The sequence below is a fragment of the Sapajus apella genome, unplaced genomic scaffold (genome assembly GCF_009761245.1).
Source record: "Sapajus apella isolate SASKATOON/1434 unplaced genomic scaffold, GSC_monkey_1.0 scaffold13, whole genome shotgun sequence".
Classification (NCBI taxonomy): domain Eukaryota; kingdom Metazoa; phylum Chordata; class Mammalia; order Primates; family Cebidae; genus Sapajus; species Sapajus apella.
Window position 1 is genome coordinate 26,036,140 of NW_022436953.1, and position 20,774 is coordinate 26,056,913.

The 20,774-nt window shown below is 38.7% G+C and overlaps 1 protein-coding gene across 1 annotated transcript; it reads left to right on the forward strand.

The window, feature by feature from the left end:
• The first annotated feature begins 15,102 nt into the window (after nucleotides 1-15,102).
• LOC116553672 (protein FAM24A-like) lies at nucleotides 15,103-20,652 on the forward strand. The gene is made up of 3 exons (XM_032281130.1): nucleotides 15,103-15,300; nucleotides 19,154-19,332; nucleotides 20,329-20,652. The coding sequence occupies exons 1-3, from the start codon at nucleotides 15,103-15,105 to the stop codon at nucleotides 20,501-20,503; spliced, it is 552 nt and encodes a 183-aa protein (XP_032137021.1). The 3' UTR covers nucleotides 20,504-20,652.
• The last annotated feature ends 122 nt before the right edge of the window (nucleotides 20,653-20,774 follow it).

Here is a 20,774-nt window from a genome sequence, read left to right on the forward strand (position 1 = left end):
CCAGGCTACCTTTTTAGCATTTGTCTCTTCAATTTAATTTAATATAAAGTAATAGTAATATCAGCCTACTTCATAAGGATGTTTTGTTGATCAGATGAAATAGTGCACAGTGCCTGACTCATACTCTAAAAGTTAACAGTCAAGATTACTAATATTAACATTTACTTATCTTGTTTAGAATTGTATTCCTATCAAAGATTAGCTTCAGTCAGTGTTGACCAATACTGGATACAAGCATATGATTGGACTACAATCCTCATCTACCTTAGGAGCCTTAGAAAAGTCATCCTCCACTCCTTTTCCTTTTAGAACTGGATTGGCATCTGCAAATGTGATGGAAAACTTAGAAGTTTACATTGATAAAAGTACACAGGCATCTGGTGGAGAGAATGCCACAAAGCTTGATGAGTGTAAAATTGTGCTACAAAACCATTCCCTTTTTGAAAACGATCTTAAAAATGCAATGTCCTCTTTCTTACCAAAGAAAGCAAGGAACAACTTAAATGTACCTAACTCTGAGTTGCTGCCTTTTCTCCAGAATTTATATACTCAAGTTAACCATCTCTGTCTGGGACGTAAGGCTGACTGGCAGGAAAACCTCACCAAGACTGATGAAGGCAATCTTGGTGTTGGGTAAGTATTGTTTTAATATGGATGTAGTTTTGATTTAGTAGGTGGGAGAATTAGATGAGGAGAAAGAGAAACACATTTGTCTCAATGAGTGCTGCCTAACATCTATTTCAATAGAAAATTTTAGCAACTTTTTAAAATATTCTTTATTTATTTTGAGATGGAGTCTCGCACTGTCACCCAGGCTAGAGTGCAATGGCAAAATCTCGGCTCACTATAACCTCTGCCTCCCGGGTTCAAGTGATTCTCCTGCCTCAGCCTCCTGAGTAGCTGGGATTAAAGTGCCCACCACCACACCTGGCTAATTATTTTTGTATTTTTAGTGGAGACGGGGTTCCACTATGTTGGCCAGGCTGGTCTCAAACTCCTGCCCTTGTGATCCACCTGCCTTGGCCTCCCAAAGTGCTGGGGTTACATGTGTGAGCCACTGTGCCCAGCCCAGTTTACTCCTAATATACTTGTAAGGAATAACTATTGTATAGAGGCCAATAGATTGTTTTGAAGGAAGTGCCTATAACTGGAGGTGTTGCACACTTGTCAGGCATTTTGTCAGTTACAAGCATTAGCTAATGGTTGAAGTTAAAAGTGGTCCGCAAGAATGAAGAGCAGCTATGGGAACCATAATATGTATGTTATTTTCCTGATTGTACCAAATGAGCCATCATAACAGATATTCTTTGTAGGTCATATTTAATCTAGGCTAATTTTGAAGTCATCAAAAAATGTGTTAACATTGTAATCGTTTATAGCATGTAGGCCCTCATGCCCTGGTCTCATAATTCTAAGTTTGTGGCAGTCCTGATTTGATTGAGGACAACCCAACTATATGCTGAGTATTTAGTACATTTCACATTCTTTACATAGACATAACGTGCTGAAATATTGCACTAGGCTAGAATTCAGGACTCCAGTCAGAGACCTAGCTTAACAATTTTGCCTTACTAGTTAAATCTTTTGATGTAGTTTTTTTTTTTTTTTCCCAGTATGTAAAGTTAGATATTTGTATTGGTTGAAATTTGTTTAAGGTTTCCAACAGTGTTAAAATTTGGGGAATTTAATTTATTGAAACGAAAGTGGTTCCTAGGATATAGAAATATATCATTAGTGTTCATTAATTGGTGGTGTACATGAATGATAATTTCTTGTTGTATGAGATGGCATAGTCTTCAATTGTTGATAGTCTATCAATGATAACTAGTTGTTGTATAATGGCAAAAAAAGAAAAATCAAAAGACTATACAGTATACAGGGATTCAAAAACTGCTTGGGACACTTCTGGGTCCAGCTGAGATAGCACATTGTCATTCCTCACAGATCCTAATTTTACAAATAAAAATCCTTGGACATAACACAACAAATAAACATACAAGGACTGTGAAAGGTAGAAAGAAGTCAGACTGCTTAGGGACTGTGGGATTTGAGGAGCAATGCAATGCTGAGGGTTTTTTTTGTGGGTTTTTTTTTTTTTGCCTTCCGTATATCTTGGATGGGGTGCCAGAGAAGACTGCAACCTGGGACAACCAACGGGGACAAAAATTAAGAGCTTCAAGAAAGCCTATTTCTTCTAACCAAAGGACCAGAAAAAGGGAGTCCTAACAAAACAAAACCTTTCAATAATACTTGTCCTAATCCAGTCAAACACCAGTGGATATACTGCCCTCCTGCCTGCTCTGTTGAAAGAGGCAGTTATACTCTGGTTTCTCTATTGGGGTGGTATCAGCAAGCTAAATGGTGAGCTGTTCTTTCATCTCTCGCTCAGAGGAAGTGGGCAGCATTCCAATTCTGCTACTGAGGTGGTATCAGTAGAGCCAAGTAGAAGCTGAACTTCTAGCCCTTGCTCAGCTGAAACAAGCAATACTTCAGTTCTACCAGGGTGATGTCACCACCATGCTGCAAAGTCAAGTGATACTTTAATGTCCCAGCTGGGGTAAAAACCGAGGAAGGGAGAGTTTGGATCTGAAAATATCTAAAGAAATAATGGTTGAAATTTCCCGAAAGCCAAAATGGTGAAAGGCATGAACTTACAGATTCAAGAAGCTGAGTAAGTTCTACACAGGATAAATACAAATAAGCCTATGCCAAGTCATATCATAATTTTTTGAAAAATGAAAAGTTCTAAAAGAAAGCTGGAGAGAAACAACATATTCTCATAGAGAAATACCAAGATTGTTGACACCTGATGTCTTGTCTGAAATTATGGTGGCCAGTAAGAAAAGGCACATTTTTTCAAGTGCTGAAAAAGAACTGTGAGTCACAAATTTTATGTCCAGGAAAAAAATCCTTTAGGAATAAACATCAAATAAAGACATTCTTAAATAAATAAAAACAATTTATTTGGCACTGGCAGATCTACCCTTAGATAATGGATAAAGCAAGTTCTCTAAGGAAATGATGACAAAAGAATGCTTAGAACCTCAGAAAGAAAGAAGGATCAATGGAATGGATAAAAATAGAGGTAAATATAAGAGGCTATCCTTCTCATAAATCTCTTAAATCATGGATGGTTGAAGTAAAAATCATAACACCATATGATGTAGTACTTAATATCTGTAGAGGAAGTATCTAAGATAATTATGTTTTAATAATTACTTTAAATATAAATGGCTAGATTCACCAATTAAAAGAGATTTATAGGGTGGATTATAAAACACAACCAACGATATGCAGTTGACAAAACACACTTCAAATATAATGACACAGGTAAGTCAAAAGTGGAAAGATATGTCATACAAACATTAATTTTTAAAAAGCAGAAGTTATATATTAATATCAGGCAAAGTAGGCTTCAGAGCAAAGAAATTCACTAGATAAAAAGAGGGACATTACATAATAATAAAAAGACAATGGCATAGTGAACCTAAATGGGTATGCACTAAATAACAGAGGTTCGAACTACATGAAACAAAAAACTGATAGATATTAAAGAAGCTATGGACATATCCATAATTATAGTTGAAGACCTAACACCCCATGCTCAACTCTTGATAGAACTATAGGAAGGATATAGAACTGAATAGCACACTATCAGTCAGCAGGATCTAGTTGACATTTGTAGAACACGCCATTTCAACCACGGCAGAACATACACTCTATTTAAGCACCTATGAAACATTCGCTGAGACCATATGCTTGGTCATAAAGCAAACTCTCACAAATTAAAAAGAATCAAAATCATGCACAGCATATTTTCTGATGATAAAATCAAACTAGAAGTCAATAACCAAAAGACAGTAAAAAAAAAAAAAGAAAGAAAACAACAACAACAAAAAAACAAGCCCTTAGAAATTAAACGGCATGCTTCTAAACAATCCATGAGTCAAGAGGAAGTCTCAAAAGCAATGAAAAAAAGAATAGCATAGAACTGGGAGAAAATAAAATTCCAACATATCAGAATTTGTGAGCTGCACCCAAGCAGTACTGAGAAGGAAATTTTTACATTAAGTGTATATGTTAGAAATAAGAAAGATCTCAAATTAGTAATCTAAGTTTCTACGTGAGGGAAAGAAAACAAGAAAAAGAAGAGCAAAGTAAACCCAGAGCAAGTAGAAGGAAGGAAATGGGGACAGCCAAAATGAATGAAAACAGAAAAACAACAGAGAAAAATCAACGAAACAAAAAGCTGATTCTTTGAAAAAAAAAAAAAAGATAAACCTGTACTAAGACTAACAAAGATAAAAAGAGAGAAGACAAATCAGGAATGTAACAGGGCATATAACTATAGATTTTGTGACAAGAGATATGAACCACTTTACACTCATAAAATTGATAGCTTTGATGATATGAACCAATTTTTAGAAAAACACTATAACACGACCAAGATGAAATAATCTGAATAATTTTGTGGCTATTCATGCTTTTTAGAAACTGAATTTGTAAAAGTCCCCAAAAGAGAAATGTCTAAGCCCAGACAGTTTTACCAGAGAAGACTACCAAATATTTTAAGAAAAGATTATACCAATTTTACACAATCTCTTCCAAAAAGTAGAACTCATTTTATGAGGCCAGTATTAGCAAAACTGGACAAAGACAGTAGAAGACAAAGGAAAACTGCAGACCAGTATCTCATAAGTTGGTTGCAAGAATATGCAACAAAATAGCAAGTCAAATCTAGCAGTGTACCATATACACAAAACTATATACATGGCCAGGCGCAGTGGCTCACGCCTGTAATCCCAGCACTTTGGGAGGCTGAGCCAGGTGAATCACAAGGTCAAGAGTTCAAGACCAGCCTGGCCAACATGGTGAAACCCCATCTCTACTAAAAATACAAAAATTAGCTGGGCATGGTGGTGTGTGCCTGTAATCCCAGCTACTTGGGAGGCTGAGGCAGGAGAATTGCTTGAACCAAGACCAGGGAGGCAGAGGTTGCTGTGAGCCAAGATCATGCCACCGCACTCCAGCCTGGGATACAGAGTGAGACTCTGTCTCAAAAAAAGAAAAACACACACGCACACATGCACACAAATAAACCAAACAAACAAAACAAAAACAAAACTATATTTACCTGACAACCAAGTGGGATTTAGTCTAGGTATGCAAGACTGATTCAGTTTTAGAGAGTTAATGTAATCTACCATTTCAGCAGACTAGAAGAAAATTCATATGACCATATAAATTAACACAGAAAAGTATTTTTAAAATTCTAACACCCATCTATAATGAAGGGAACTCTCAGAAAACTAGACCTTGAGAGGAGCTTCCTCAACTTCATAAAGGATGACTACAAGAAACCTATAGCTAACATAATACTTAATGGTGAAAGACTGAATGCTTCCCTCCTAAGTCAGAAACAAGGCAAGGATGTCTTTTCTCACCATTCTTGCTCAACCTAGTACTGGAAGTTACAGCCACAGCAGTAAGATGACAAAAAGAAATTAAATACAGATTGCAATGAAAGAAAACTGTCCTTATTTGCAGATGACAAGATGGTCTATGTAGAACATCCCAAGGAATTAAAAAAAAAAAAAAGATTTAGAACTAATAAATGAGTTCAGCAAAGGTCACAGGATGAAAGAGAAAAATATGCTTATCTATATTCATATAGATAAGCAACTTATCTATATTTTTTATAAATATATATTTTGCACCATGGATTCAACTCATTGTGGATCAAAAATAGACAACAAAAAAATCTGCAATTTTTTTCTTGTCCTTATAAGTAATACAGTATAACAACTATTTACATAGACTTTACTTTTATTAAGTATTGCCATTTTATATAAGGGACTTAAGCATCTGCAGGTTTTGGTGTCGACAAGGGTAGGTTTGGAGAGGGAGGTCCTAGAACCAGTCTCCCACAAATACTGAGGCTTAACTGTACAAACAATGACGTGAGGAAGCCAAAATTTAAAACACAATTTCTTTTTAGAACTCAGCTGTCAACAACGAATTATTGAATTAAATGTTGGCTTTCTGGTATAAAATTGTAAGAATAAAAGTAAACTTTTCAACTTAAAACAGACACACTCACTATACTATTTATAGTTGCTCCAAAGAAAACTGAATACTTAGGTATGAATCTAACAAAACTTGTACAGGGTATATATATATATATATATATGCTGAAAATTGTAAAATGCTGATGAAACAAATCATAGGAGATCTAAATAAATTGAGGGACATACGCTGTTTATGGATTGGTGACTCAACATAGCAAAATTGTTAGTTCTTCCTATTGATATACAGACTTAATGAAATTTGTATCAAAATCCCAGCAAGATTTTTTTGTAGACAAAGGCAAGACTTTAAAATTGTATGAGAGGCAAAAGTAGTAGAATGGCTAAAACAACTTGTTTCTCTTTTTTCTTTTCTTTTTTTTTTTTTTTTTTTTTTTGAGACGAGTCACACTCTGTCACCCAGACTGGAATGGAGTGGCACCATCTTGGCTCCCTGTAACGTTCACCTCCTGGGTTCAAGCAATTCTCATGCCTCAGCCTCCCAAGTAGTTGGGACTATGGGCACCTGTCACAACACCCAACTGTTTTTTGCATTTTTAGTAGAGATGGGGTTTCACCATGTTGACTAGGCTGGTCTTGAACTCCTGGCCTCAAGTAATCCACCTGCCTTGGCCTCCCAAAGTGCTGGGATTTCAGGTGTGAGGCACCAGGCCCAGCCTAAAACAACTTTCAAAAAAAGAATTATGATTGGGAATCATTATTCCCAGTGTAGAATATCCAATACTGTGTAGTATTGGTGTGGGGGTAGAAATATAGATCAATGGAACATAATAGAGGGCCAGAAATAGACTGTCACAAATATTTTCAATTGATTTTTGATAAAGGTGCAAAACTAGCTAGATGCAGTGGCTCACACCCATAATCCCAGCACTTTGGGAGGCTAAGGAGGGCAGATCACTTGAGCCCAGGAGTTCAAGACTAGCCTAGGCAACATGGCAAAGCCCTGTCTCTACAAAAAACACAAAAGTTAGCCAGGCATAGTGGTACATGCCTGTAGTCCCAGCTACTTGGGAAGCTGAAGTGGGAGGATCACTTGAGCCCAGGAAGTCAAGGCTGTGATGAGCTGCGATCGTACCCACTGCTCTTCAGTCTCAGCAACAGAGTGAGATCCTGTCTCCAAAAAATGGTGTTAGTGTAGTGGGAAATCAGAGAACTGGAGAGACAGATGGGGTTGCAGGAGGATTTTCTTTAATGTGATTACGAGCTCAGCGGAATCGCTTCCTAATTCTGAGCAAAGGACAAAGAAAATGGGATATATTTTATGCATCTAGGATGATATAGCAGGTACAGAAGCCAGAACAAAGAACAGTTAATCAACTTATGACATATTTTGTGATGTACTTTACATTTGAAAAGTAACATTTTGAGAAACGCATTCTGCAGTTTTTATTTGCTCTGTGACCTTGCAGCTGGTCAGCAAGAAAAACAGGAATTTCTAGATGTCTGGGAACTTTGCTAAGAATGTGGGGAGGTAGATAAGGGCTAAATGGTTTGCAGGAAGGCAGTTAAAAATTTTGCCTTAAACAGAGATGGGGGTGGTATTATATTAAACAGCATACAACACAGCAAAATTTACTTTATTATATAGCAACTACAAATTATAAGGCTTTGTTTTACTATTATTGCTATTATTTAATTTCTTCACTAGAGCAATTGAGTATCCAAATCCTTTCACCTAAACTTCACATCCAACACAAAAATTAACTCAAAATGGGTCATAGATTTAAATGATCTTTTAGATGGAAACTGGAGAAAATCTTTAGCACTAAGAATTGCAGAAAAGTACTTAAACATGACACCAAAAGTAAAATCCATAAAATAAAATTAATAAATTAGACTTCATTAAAGATAAACTTTTGCCCTCTGACCCAATTAAGAGGATGAAAATACAAGCCACAGATGGGAGAATATATTATTTGCAAACCAAATAATCTGACAGACTCATACCTAGAATATATTAAGAACTTGCAAAACTCGACAGTTTAAAAAAAAAAAAGCCCATTTAGATAGGAGATATTTCACCGAAGAGAATATACAAACAGCATATGAACATGAAAAGATACTCAACATTACTAGCCATTAGGAAATTCAAACTAAGACCATGATGAGATATCACAACACACCTATTTGAACAGCTAAACTAAATGCTCAGGTGGCAGGACAAGGTGGCAATGTGCAAGTAGCCCTGCAGCCCAGCTTCACAAAGGCTCATGATGCACCTCAGCCCTCAGGCACCAGAGGAAACAGCCCAGCTGAAAGGGTGGTGAAGAAAGAGCCCAAGAGGAGGCCCATGAGATTGTCAGATAAACCTGCTCCTGCAAAAGTGCAAACAAAACCAAAAGAGGCAGCAAGGAAGAATCATCCTCAGACAAAAAACTGCAAACAAAAGGGAAAACGGGAGCAAAGGGAAAGCAGGTCAAAGTGGCCAAACAAGAAACTAAAGATTTAAAGATTTACCTGGAGAAAATGGAGAGACTGAAAATGAGAAGAGTACAGCATCTGAAAAAGCAGGAAAGAAAGAAGCCACATCTGATTCATGTCAAGTACCATGTCTTACCAGTGGTCCCTGTCTCCCTTCTTGTGTAATCCAGAGGAATATTTTTATCAACTAGTTTGTAACTATACTTTTTTTAGTAGCTCTAGGAAACATTTAAAAGGAGGAAATACCACTTCATTACACTTTTTTTTTCTTTTTTTAATTTATTTTATTGCATTTTAGGTTTTGGGGTACATGAGAAGAACATGCAAGATTGTTGCATAGGTACCCACGTGGCAGCGTGATTTGCTGCCTTCCTTTCCATCACCCACATTTAGCATTTCTCCCCAGGCTATCTCTCCCCAATTCCCCACCCCACGTTGTCCCTCCCTTATTTCCCCCCAACAGACCCCAGTGTGTAGTGCTCCCTTCCCTGTGTCCATGTGTTCTCATTGTTCAACACCCGCCTATGAGTGAGAACATGCGGTGTTTGATCTTCTGCTCTTCTGTCAGTTTGCTGAGAATGATGGTTTCCAGGTTCATCCATGTCCCTACAAAGGACCCAAACTCATCGTTTTTGATGGCTGCATAATATTCCATGGTGTATATGTGCCACATTTTCCCTGTCCAGTCTATCATCGATGGGCATTTGGGTTGGTTCCAGGTCTTTGCTATTGTAAACAGTGTTGCAATGAACATTCGTGTGCACGTGTCCTTATAGTAGAACGATTTGTAATCCTTTGGATATATACCCAGTAATGGGATTGCTGGGTCAAATGGAATTTCTATTTCTAGGTCCTTGAGGAATCGCCACACTGTCTTCCACAATGGTTGAACTAATTTACACTCCCACCAACAGTGTAAAAGTGTTCCTATTTCTCCACATCCTCTCCAGCATCCGTTGTCTCTAGATTTTTTAATGATCACCATTTTAACTGGTGTGAGATGGTATCTCAATGTAGTTTTGATTTGCATTTCTCTGATGACCAGTGATGATGAGCATTTTTTCATATGTTTGTTGGCCTCACGTATGTCTTCTTTTGTAAAGTATCTGTTCATATCCTTTGCCCACTTTTGAATGGGCTTGTTTGTTTTTTTCTTGTAAATCTGTTTTAGTTCTTTGTAAATTCTGGATATCAGCCCTTTGTCAGATGGGTAGACTGCAAAAATTTTTTCCCATTCTGTTGGTTGCTGATTCACTCTAATGACTGTTTCTTTTGCTGTGCAGAAGCTGTGGAGTTTGATTAGGTCCCATTTGTCTATTTTGGCTTTTGTTGTCAATGCTTTTGGTGTTTTGGTCATGAAGTCCTTGCCTACGCCTATGTCCTGAATGGTTTTGCCTAGATTTTCTTCTAGGGTTTTTATGGTGTTAGGTCTTATGTTTAAGTCTTTAATCCATCTGGAGTTAATTTTAGTGTAAGGTGTCAGGAAGGGGTTCAGTTTCTGCTTTCTGCACATGGCTAGCCAGTTTTCCCAACACCATTTATTAAACAGGGACTCCTTTCCCCATTGCTTGTTTTTGTCAGGTTTGTCAAAGATCAGATGCTTGTAGATGTGTTGTGTTGCCTCCAAGGCCTCTGTTCTGTTCCATTGGTCTATATTTCTGTTTTGGTACCAGTACCATGCTGTTTTGATTACTGTAGCCTTATAGTATAGTTTGAAGTCCGGTAGTGTGATGCCTCCCGTTTTGTTCTTTTTGCTTAGAATTGACTTGGCTATGGGGGCTCTCTTTTCATTCCATATGAAGTTTAAGGTGTTTTTTTCTAGTTCTGTGAAGAAGGTCATTGGTAGCTTGATGGGATAGCGTTGAATCTGTAAATTACTTTGGGCAGTATGGCCATTTTCACAATATTGATTCTTCCTAACCATGAACATGGAATGTTTTTCCATCTGTTTGTGTCCTCTCTTATTTCATTGAGCAGTGGCTTGTAGTTCTCCTTGTAGAGGTCTTTTACGTTCCTTGTTAGTTGTATTCCTAGGTATTTTATTCTCTTTGTAACAGTTGTGAATGGCAGTTCGTTCTTGATTTGGCTCTCTCTAAGTCTGTTATTGGTGTATAGGAATGCTTGTGATTTTTGCACATTGATTTTGTATCCTGAGACTTTGCTGAATTTGCTTATCAGTTTCAGGAGATTTTGGGCTGACACGATGGGGTCTTCTAAATATACAATCACGTCGTCTGCAAATAGAGACAATTTGACTTCCTCCTTTCCTATTTGAATACCCTTTATTTCTTTTTCTTGCCCGATTGCTCTGCCTAGAACTTCCAGTACTATATCGAATAGGAGTGGTGAGAGAGGGCATCCTTGTCTGGTGCCAGATTTCAAAGGGAATCCTTCCAGTTTTTGCCCATTCAGTATGATATTGCTGTTGGTTTGTTGTAAATAGCTTTTATTATTTTGAGATACGTTTTGTCAATACCTAGCTTATTAAGGGTTTTTAGCATAAAGGGCTGTTGAATTTTGTCAAAGGCCTTCTCTGCATCAATTGAGATAATCATGTGGTTTTTGTATTTGGTTCTGTTTATGCGGTGAATTACGTTTATAGATTTGCATATGTTGAGCCAGCCTTGCATCCCTGGGATGAAGCCTACTTGATCATGGTGGATAAGCTTTTTGATGTGCTGTTGCAATCGGCTTGCCAATATTTTATTGAAGATTTTTGCGTCTATGTTCATCATGGATATTGGCCTGAAGTTTTCTTTTCTTGTTGAGTCTCTGCCGAGATTTGGTATCAGGATAATGTTGGTCTCATAAAATGATTTGGGAAGGATTCCCTCTTTTTGGATTATTTGGAATAGTTTCAGAAGGAATGGTACCAGCTCCTCTTTGTATGTCTGGTAGAATTCGGCTGTGAACCCGTCTGGACCTTGGCTTTTTTTTGGGTGGTAGGCTCTTAATTGCTGCCTCAACTTCAAACCTTGTTATGGGTCTGTTCAGGGTTTTGGCTTCTTCCTGGTTTAGGCATGGGAGGAGGCAAGTGTCCAGGAATTTATCCATTTCTTCCAGGTTTACTAGTTTATGTGCATAGAGTTTTTGTAATAATCTCTGATGATGGTTTGAATTTCTGTGGAATCTGTGGTGATATCCCCATTATCGTTTTTTATTGCATCAATTTGGTTATTCTCTCTTTTCTTTTTCATTAATCTGGCTAGTGGTCTGTCTATTTTGTTATCTTTTCAAAAAATCAGCTCCTGGATTTATGGATTTTTTGAAGGGTTTTTTGTGTCTCTATCTCCTTCAGTTCTGCTTTGATCTTAGCTATTTCTTGTCTTCTGCTTGGTTTTGAGTTTTTTTGATCTTGCTCCTCTAGCTCTTTCAATTTTGGCAATAGGGTGTCAATTTTAGATCTCTCCCTTCTTCTCATGTGGGCACTTATTGCTATATATTTTCCTCTAGAGACTGCTTTAAATATGTTCCAGAGATTCTGGCATGCTGTGTCTTCGTTCTCATTGGTTTTGAAGAACATCTTTATTTCTGCCTTCATTTCATGGTTTATCCAGTCAACATTCAAGAGCAAGTTGTTCAGTTTCCATGAAGCTGTGTGGCTCTGAGTTAGTTTTTGAATTCTGAGTTAATTTTTGAATTCTGAGCTCTAGCTTGATGGCACTGTGGTCTGAGAGACTGTTTGTTATGATTTCCATTCTTTTGCATTTGCTGAGGAGTGATTTACTCCCTTTATGTGGTCAATTTTAAGAGTAGGTGTGATGTGGTGCTGAGAAGAATGTATATTCTGTGGATTTGGTGGGGAGAGTTCTGTAAATATCTATTAGGTTTGCTTGGTCCAGGTCTGAGTTCGAAGTCCTGGATATCCTTGTTAATTTTCTGTCTGGTTGATCTGTCTAATATTGACAATAGGGTGTTAAAGTCTCCCACTATAATTCTGTGGGAGTCTAAGTCTCTTTGTAAGTCATTAAGAACTTGCCTTATGTATCTGGGTGCTCCTGTATTGGGTGCGTATATATTAAGGATCGTTAGCTCTTCTTGTTGCATTGATCCTTTTACCATTATGTAATGTACTTCTTTGTCTCTTTTGATCTTTGTTGCTTTAAAGTCTATTTTATCAGAGATGAGAATTGCAACTCCTGCTTTTTTTTGCTCTCCATTTGCTTGGTGAATCTTCCTCCATCCCTTTATTTTGAGCCTTTGTGTATCCTTGCATGTGAGATGGGTTTCCTGGATACAGCACACCGATGGGTTTTGGCTTTTTATCCAATTTGCCAGTCTGTGTCTTTTGATTGGGGCATTTAGTCCATTTACATTTAGGGTTAATATTGTTATGTGTGAGTTTGATACTGCCATTTTGGTGATAGCTGGCTGTTTTGCCCATTAGTTGATGCAGTTTCTTCATTGTGTTGATGCTCTTTACCATTTGGCATATTTTTGGAGTGGCTGGTACTGCTTGTTTCTTTATATGTATTGAGCCTCTTTCAGGAGCTGTTGTATAGCAGGCCTGGTGGTGACGAAATCTCTGAGTATTTGCTTGTTCTCAAAGAATTTTATTTTTCCTTCACTTATGAAGCTTAGTTTGGCTGGATATGAGATTCTGGGTTGAAAGTTCTTTTCTTTAAGGATGTTGAGTATTGGCCCCCACTGTCTCCTGGCTTGTAGGGTTTCTGCTGAGAGATCTGCTGTGAGTCTGATGGGCTTCCCTTTGTGGGTAACCCGACCTTTCTCTCTGGCTGCCCTTAGTATTTTCTCCTTCATTTCAACCCTGGTGAATCTGACGATTAGGTGCCTTGCGGTTGCTCTTCTTGACGAATATCTTTGTGGTGTTCTCTGTATTTCCTGGACTTGAATATTGGCCTGCTTTGCTAGGTTGGGGAAGTTCTCCTGGATAATATCCTGAAGAGTATTTTCCAGCTTGGATTCATTCTCTTCTTCGCATTCAGGTATACCTATCAAACGTAGATTAGGTCTTTTCACATAGTCCCACATTTCTTGGAGACTTTGTTCATTCCTTTTTACCCTTTTTTCTCTAATCATACCTTCTCATTTTATTTCATTGAGTTGATCTTCGACCTCTGATATCCTTTCTTCTGCTTGGTCAATTCGGCTGTTGAAACTTGTGCATGCTTCGCCAAGTTCTCATGCTGTGTTTTTCAGCTCCATCAATTCACTTTTTTTCCTTTCTAATTTGTCCATTCTCGTTAGCATTTCGTCAAATCTTTTTTCAAGGTTCTTAGTTTCTTTGCATTGGGTTAGAACATGTTCTTTTAGTTCACAGAAGTTTCTTATTACCCATCTTCTGAAGTCTGATTCTGTCATTTCATCACACTCATTCTCCATCCAACCTTGCTCCCTTGCTGGTGAGGAGTTGTGATCCCTTGTAGGAGGAGAGGTGTTCTGGTTTCAGGTGTTTTTATCCTTTTTGCACTGGTTTCTTCCCATCTTTATGGATTTATCTACCTGTTGTCTTTGTAGTTGCTGACTTTCAGATTGGGTCTCTGGGTGGACATTCTGTTTGTTGATGATGAAGTTATTTCTGTTTCTTGGTTTTCCTTCTAACAGTCTGGCCCCTCTGCTGTAGGACTGCTGAGGTCCACTCTAGGCCCTGCTTGCCTGGGGATCACCTGCAGCAGCTGTAGAACAGTAAGGGTTGCTACCAGTTTCTTCTTCTGCTATCTTTGTTCCAGAAGGATACCCGCCAAATGTCATTCTGATCTCTCCTTTATGAGGTGACTCTTTGGATACACAGGGGTCAGGGAGCTGCTTGAGGAGACAGTCTGTCCTTTATAGGGGCTCAAGTGCTGAGCTGTGAGCTCCATTGTTCATTCAGAGCTGCTGGGCAGGTACGTTTGTCTGCTCTAGCAGAACTCATGAACCGCTTTTTGTTCCCAGGTGCTCTGTCCCAGTGAGTTAGGGCTTTATTTATGAGTTTCCATTGTGCTGCTGCCTTTTTTTTTTTCAGGGCTTCCCTGCTCAGCAAGGAGGCAGCCTGTTCACTGTCTGCCTGCAGGGGCTTTGCTGAGTTGCTGTGGGCTCCACCCAGCTGCCGTGTGAACTTCCCTGAAGTCTTGTTTATATGGGTGTAGTTAGAACTGCCTTGGCAATGGTGGCCCACCTCTGTATTGGCCGACTCTCTCTGTAATGGCAGATTGCCTTGGCAATGGCAGGTAGCCTCAGCAATGGCGGGTTGCCTTGGGAATGGCAGGCTGCCTCAGCATTGGCTGACTACCTCCGTAGTGTTGGAGTGCCTTGGTAATGGCGGACGCCCCTCCCCCACAGAGCTGGACCATCCAGGGTTCAGCTGTGCTTGCTGTGAAACCCTCAATCCAGGGAGTTTCTGGTTACTGTTCTTTTGTGGGGGTGGGAATGAGCCTGATCACCTGGCTCCCTGCCTCAGAACCTTTTTTTTCCTTTTTTAGTTGAAGAGTCGACTCTATCCCAGTCACCTGTTGAAAGGGCGCCCTGGGATCTGTGTGATTTCCCATGCAGTGACTCACTGCACCGGCTTAAACAGCGGTGCTGAGATTCATGGCGCTTTTATTGCCTGGGAATCTCCTGGCCTGGCTCCGTGTTCAGTCCCCTCTTTAATCAGATGAATGGGCAACTTCCCGGGTCTCCAATCACCAGCCAAAAGGGCACCAGACCAGTGTATTTTGTACGGAGAACCGCCAGCAGGGGTGCCAACAAAGAAGCCGCGCGGGGCAAAGCAGCCGTGCTGACCAAAAGAACCGTGCCGGCCACAACAGCCGCGCTGGCGACCCATGGGGCTCCTCCGCCTGGGAATCTCCTGGTCCATGGGCAATAAAAATGCGGCATCCACTCACCCTCTGCGCTTTCATTGGGAGCTGCAACTCCGAGCTGTTTCCTAAACGGCTACCTTGGATCTTCTCCCAGAAAATAATCCTCATTACACTTAAATTTTAAGGTGTAAATGCTTTTTTTTTTTAATTTAATAATTTTTAACCTGCTTGGCAATTTCTAGAGTGGTAGTTCTCATATGTTTTCATCTCAGGATCTCTTTATAATCTCAAAAATGAAGAACTCAAAGAATATTTATTTATATATACTATATTAAAATTTGTATTTATTTTAAAATAGTAATTACTTGCATATAAACAATAGTTTTTATTAAAAACTATCTTGTTTTCAAAAAATCAGTGAAAAGAATGATATTGTTTTAAATTTACACAACTCTGTATTAACTTGCTCATGTCTGCTTCTGCATTATAGTACATGTAGTCCAATACAGCATAAGAGCACATTATAACTACTCAAAACAAACTCAATCGATCTCTTAAAAAGCAAACATTTATACCCTAAACCTAGTACCTTAGGAAATTATAGAAAGCACAAAAATATACTACTATCATACATTCTATTAATCATTATATCAATAACAGGTTATGTAGTTTCTGGAAAATACCACTGCGCCTTCATGAGAGAATGAGGGTGAAAAAGGCATGTATTACCTCAATGTTACTATAAAAACACAAAGGTTACTATAAAAACACAAAGGTTCCTCCTGGAATCTTTAAAAGGATCCTATAGTATTCTATGAACCATACTCTAAGAATCACTGCCCTAGAGTGCAATATAAGTTTTGTTTTAGAAACTGGAGTGCTTTTTAAAAAAATCTTTAATTGTCCCATTCCAGTTAAATTCTTCCTTAGTTTCATACAAAGAGCTTTCTAATACTTTAGTAAGGTTTGTATGAAAGAAAGAAGATAAAACTGTTTAAATTGTAGGGTTGCTTGGGGAAATACTTGGAAAATATACATGTTGACCTTAAAATAAGTTGGGCAAGATCAGTTTTGATTTGGAGCTCCATATCAGAAAGACTCATTCTAAGGACTTGGTCCTTAAAGAGTCATCTTCTCTTTTATATTCCCATTTCAATTGTGTACTGTATTTGGTAAATGTTTAAAGAAATAAGTATGTGTTGATGACTGTGGTTATCTGTTGTGGATGTATGTTAGAACCTGGAAATACATTGTTAAGAAGACAGCACAGTTTGTAGGAACAAATTTCAGCAATATATGTTGGCTCCTTGTTGTATAGTTCAGTTGTTTTGTTAAAATATTAGGGAAAATTGATATATTTTAAAAATGTATTTCCAGAATGGAAGAGCAGCCTGTTTGCTCCTACTTGGAAAATATTCTTTCTAAAATGAATATATAAACTCCAGGAGCATATTGATGATAAGATTGCTTTGTTAATGGATTTGCTGCAAAATCCCAACTCCTCACCCACTGGGATGCCTCTAAGACATTATGACTCTGGAGAAAGACTTTCAAATGGAGAAAGATAAACTCTCAACATAAACAATGTACTGCAGATATTTATTACATATTTATTACAAAGCCAAAACCCAAAAATGTTTATAAAAAGCAAGGATTTAATGTCATCATCTTACTTACATGAAGTGATCTCAGTGTTCATTATTCCTATACTTGTACTGTATACTAAGAGTTAATGTGATATAGTCCTAAATTACTTTTGCTAGTCATATTTTTCACTCATAAGTTTATGTATACTTCTGTGTTATATTTCTAAATGTTAAATAATTTTTAATTTATAATATATAAATAATATTATATTATAATATAAATAAAAATTCATTAGCTTATATAGTATATGTTTGATTTAAGTACTGTTTTGATTTATATGAAGAACTTATTTTATAGTTTCAGGGGTATAAAAAGAATGATTAGAGTGTTTCATTTTTTTTTTTTTCTAATTTACTGTTCTTGGAAAACTGGCTACTTAAGCTGGAAGCTTTACTTTTAGACCACCAAGTTAAATTTTATATTGTTTATTCAGATTAAAAATTAGATGTGATCTTTGGCATGTATAAAATCAGTTTACACTGGGACCATTAATTTTACATTCTGTCACATTGTAACAGGAGTTAAGAAAGTGAATATCAGAACTGGCCTATTCCTTGGTAGGATTATTACTCTGGATTTAGTGTATGATGTAAAATGGGAGCATTCATCTAGTTTTATCTCAATAAACCCAGAAAGTGTAAGGAAGTCTGTTTTGTTTGTTGTTTTGTTGGGTTTTTGTTTTGTTTTGTTTTGAGCTGATATAGATTCTTTTTTCCAAGCCCCTTCCTGATACATTTGAAGTGTGAAATGCTGAGGCTTCCCACTGAACCCAAAAAATTAATGGAAGGGAAATAAGACCTGAAAAGGTAAAAGACTTAGAATTAAGTGATTCAAAATAGTACAATATTTCACAAGAGCAAAAATATACCTGTGGAATGGAATTCAGAACTCCATGAAAGAGAGCTGGGGTCCAGAGAGCTGATGTCACACAGCCTGTGGCATGAATGTTAGTGTTGGCCCATTCTACCAACTCTGGCTGAGCCTGAGCTTCCAAAAGTGATCTGAGCTGTTCAACCTTGGTGCTTAATTACTTCTAGAAGAGATCATTATGTCCCTGTTTCTCAGATTACAGGCTTGAGAAGTTCTGAATATCCCATACCCTAAAGTTTTTTTTTTATTATTAATTTTATTGTTACAATTGGCCTTCATCTATCTCTAGGTGGTTGAACTGTAGTAAGTATGCTTACCTATCAGATTGGTTATTCTCTCCTGGCTCACTGTTCCCTAATTCAGAGTGTTAGATAAAACAAATTACTTATTCCAAACAAATTGGGTTTCCTGGGAGAATTTGGTATTTACAAGGAAAAATGGCAGACGCAGGCCTATGATCTACTAGGAAGACAGAATGAGGTACATGGGGCTCCTGGATAAGCTGGCTCCTGGTCTGTACAGCCCCCTCCCATCTCTGAGCCCTAACCAAGGTTTAGCTAGAAGCATCGATAATATCCTTACACCCTGAAATTATCCAGTTGTCAGTGGGAAAACTTAAAACTGTTTTTCCCAAAATACTTATCACTTACAAAATAGATTTACATATTCTCAGTATTGTTGGACCAAATTTTTAAACTATCTTAGTTTCATAAAATAATTTTAAACCTAATGTACAGTGAGGGGTGATTTCTGACTCTCTGAGTGAACGTATTTCAGGGGTCCAGGTGGTGGGGAGTAAAGCCATCAGCTCCAGGGTAGGCCTGTGGTCATTTCCAGCTACATATCACGCCTGTGAGAGGAAAAGAGTCTTCCCACTGTCTGTCATTCTGACTTCCTTCCCTTTGGAGTTTGCATTTAAGTCCTTTTTTTTTTTTTTTTTTTTTTGAGACAGAGTCTCGCTCTGTCACCCCGGCTGGAATGCAGTGGCATGATCTCAGCTCACTGCAACCTCTGCCTCCTGGATTCAAGCAATTCTCCTGCCTCAGCCTCCCGAGTAGCTGGGACTACAGGCACATGCCAGCAAGCCTGGCTAATTTTTTGTATTTTTAGTAGAGACGGGGTTTCACCTTGTTAGCCAGAAGGGTCTCAATCTCCTGACCTAATGATCCACCTTCCTTGGCCTCCCAAAGTGCTGGACTTACAGGCATGAGCCACTGCATCTGACCTTAAATCCATTTTTATCCATAAACAAACCCTTTTGTCTACCTGGGCCAGCTTAGGAACCTAAGCCTGTCTGGAAAGATTTGCTTGCAGTTTGCATGCATAAGGATCTGTGTTTGTGGTTCACTCCTCCTCTACTAATGGAAGTATGCTGAGGTTGCTTAGTGGCTGTGTTGGGAGGGAGGCCATGTTCTGCTTTCCTGTACTTTCTCCATAGGTGTGGCAAAGATGTTTGATCTCAGAACGAAGATCATGATCGGCATTGGGATCAGCTTACTGGTTGCCGCGATTGTGCTCTTATGTGTTGTGCTCTGTCTTTACTTCAAAATAGCCAAGGCACTAAAGTGAGTCACATGGGGGAAAGTGAATCATACCTCCTTAAATGGGATATGTGGGCTCCCTATTTGAGCAAGATCATTCCTTGCTGCTGTGCCATACCCCCGGATGAGGTCAAGAAGAACAAGCAGCTTTAAAAAGGCAGAAATGGCAGCTAGAGTGTAAAATATTTTCCCTTCTGCCTTGGGTTTGTAGAATGTTCTCAGCTTAGGGCTGTGAGTGTCAGTGCTGCTCGGCTGTCACTGGACCTCACTGAATTTACCATCAGGTGTTTAATTCAGCACTTTGGCCAAGCCTCCCTTTGTTCAGCACCTTGGCTAGTGCCTCCCTCTGTTCAGCACCTTGGCCATTACCTCCCCGGGCACTGTAGGCTGAACTCTGCAGGGGAGGCTGCGTGAGTGAGCCTGCCTTGTGCTCATGCAGAGGGAGGACAGGTTGAATTGATCTCCTCTTGCCTGAGTTTGGAGCTCTCACTGTGTTCCTTTGTTGCTGGTAGCCTTGAGGACAAGGAGGTGGACCTTTAGGACTCTGGGACAGCTGACCTGTGTAAATATCCTGGGAGACAGCAGACAATGGAATGTAGGTTGAGCAAAAGACAATTAGTTTGGGGAGAAGACTCTTCAAGTGCCAGAGAGATTGGCTGTCAGATACAGTTGTGTCTCCATTCCAGGGAGTTCACAATGACACATCCCGGAGCCTGGGGCACAGCTGAACTCAGCACCTTCCCATCATTCCTGCATCTCGGGGGCCTGCAGTAACCAGCTAGGTTACCTTGCTTGCAATTCACTTACCCTTACTTTTGTAACCTGAGTTTACATTTATAGCAATTGTAGGAGAGGAAGGGATTCAAGAGGAACTTGGGATGGGAGCAAGCTTTAATTTAGGACTGGTGTTCATGTTTGATTGGCTTCAGCACTAAATTTCCCAGATACCCCCAACAGTTCTAACAAAAGGACTAAGAAGAAAAATTCTAAGCCTATGTTTTGTGTGTGTCTTTTCTCAAGAGCTGCAAAGGAATCTGGTCACAACTCAGACAAAGTGTTGGACACCAAGAACAGCCAGGCCAAAACCATTGCCATGGAGTCTTGTCCTGCTCAGCAGTGCTGTGAAGGATGTAGAATGTATGCCAATTTTGATTCCCTGCCACCTTGCTGTTGTGATGTACATGAGGGCCTGTGACTTGGGAAAGGTGGGCACAAAAATCTTCATGAGCAATATTTCTTTCTTAGTAGAACGTTTTATTATGCAAATCAAGTTCTAGAGTGTTTACATGCTATTATATAATGTACAGTGTTATTTTCTGTACTTCTGAATAAATGTGCAATATTGGAAATAATCCTCTTCCTCCAGTATTTTTGTTAGTTATAAACATCGCTTATTTAAATATATGTATTATCCCCTTTGGGATTTGGGGTCACTAGCTGGTAATATTACACTGCAGCAAAATAAA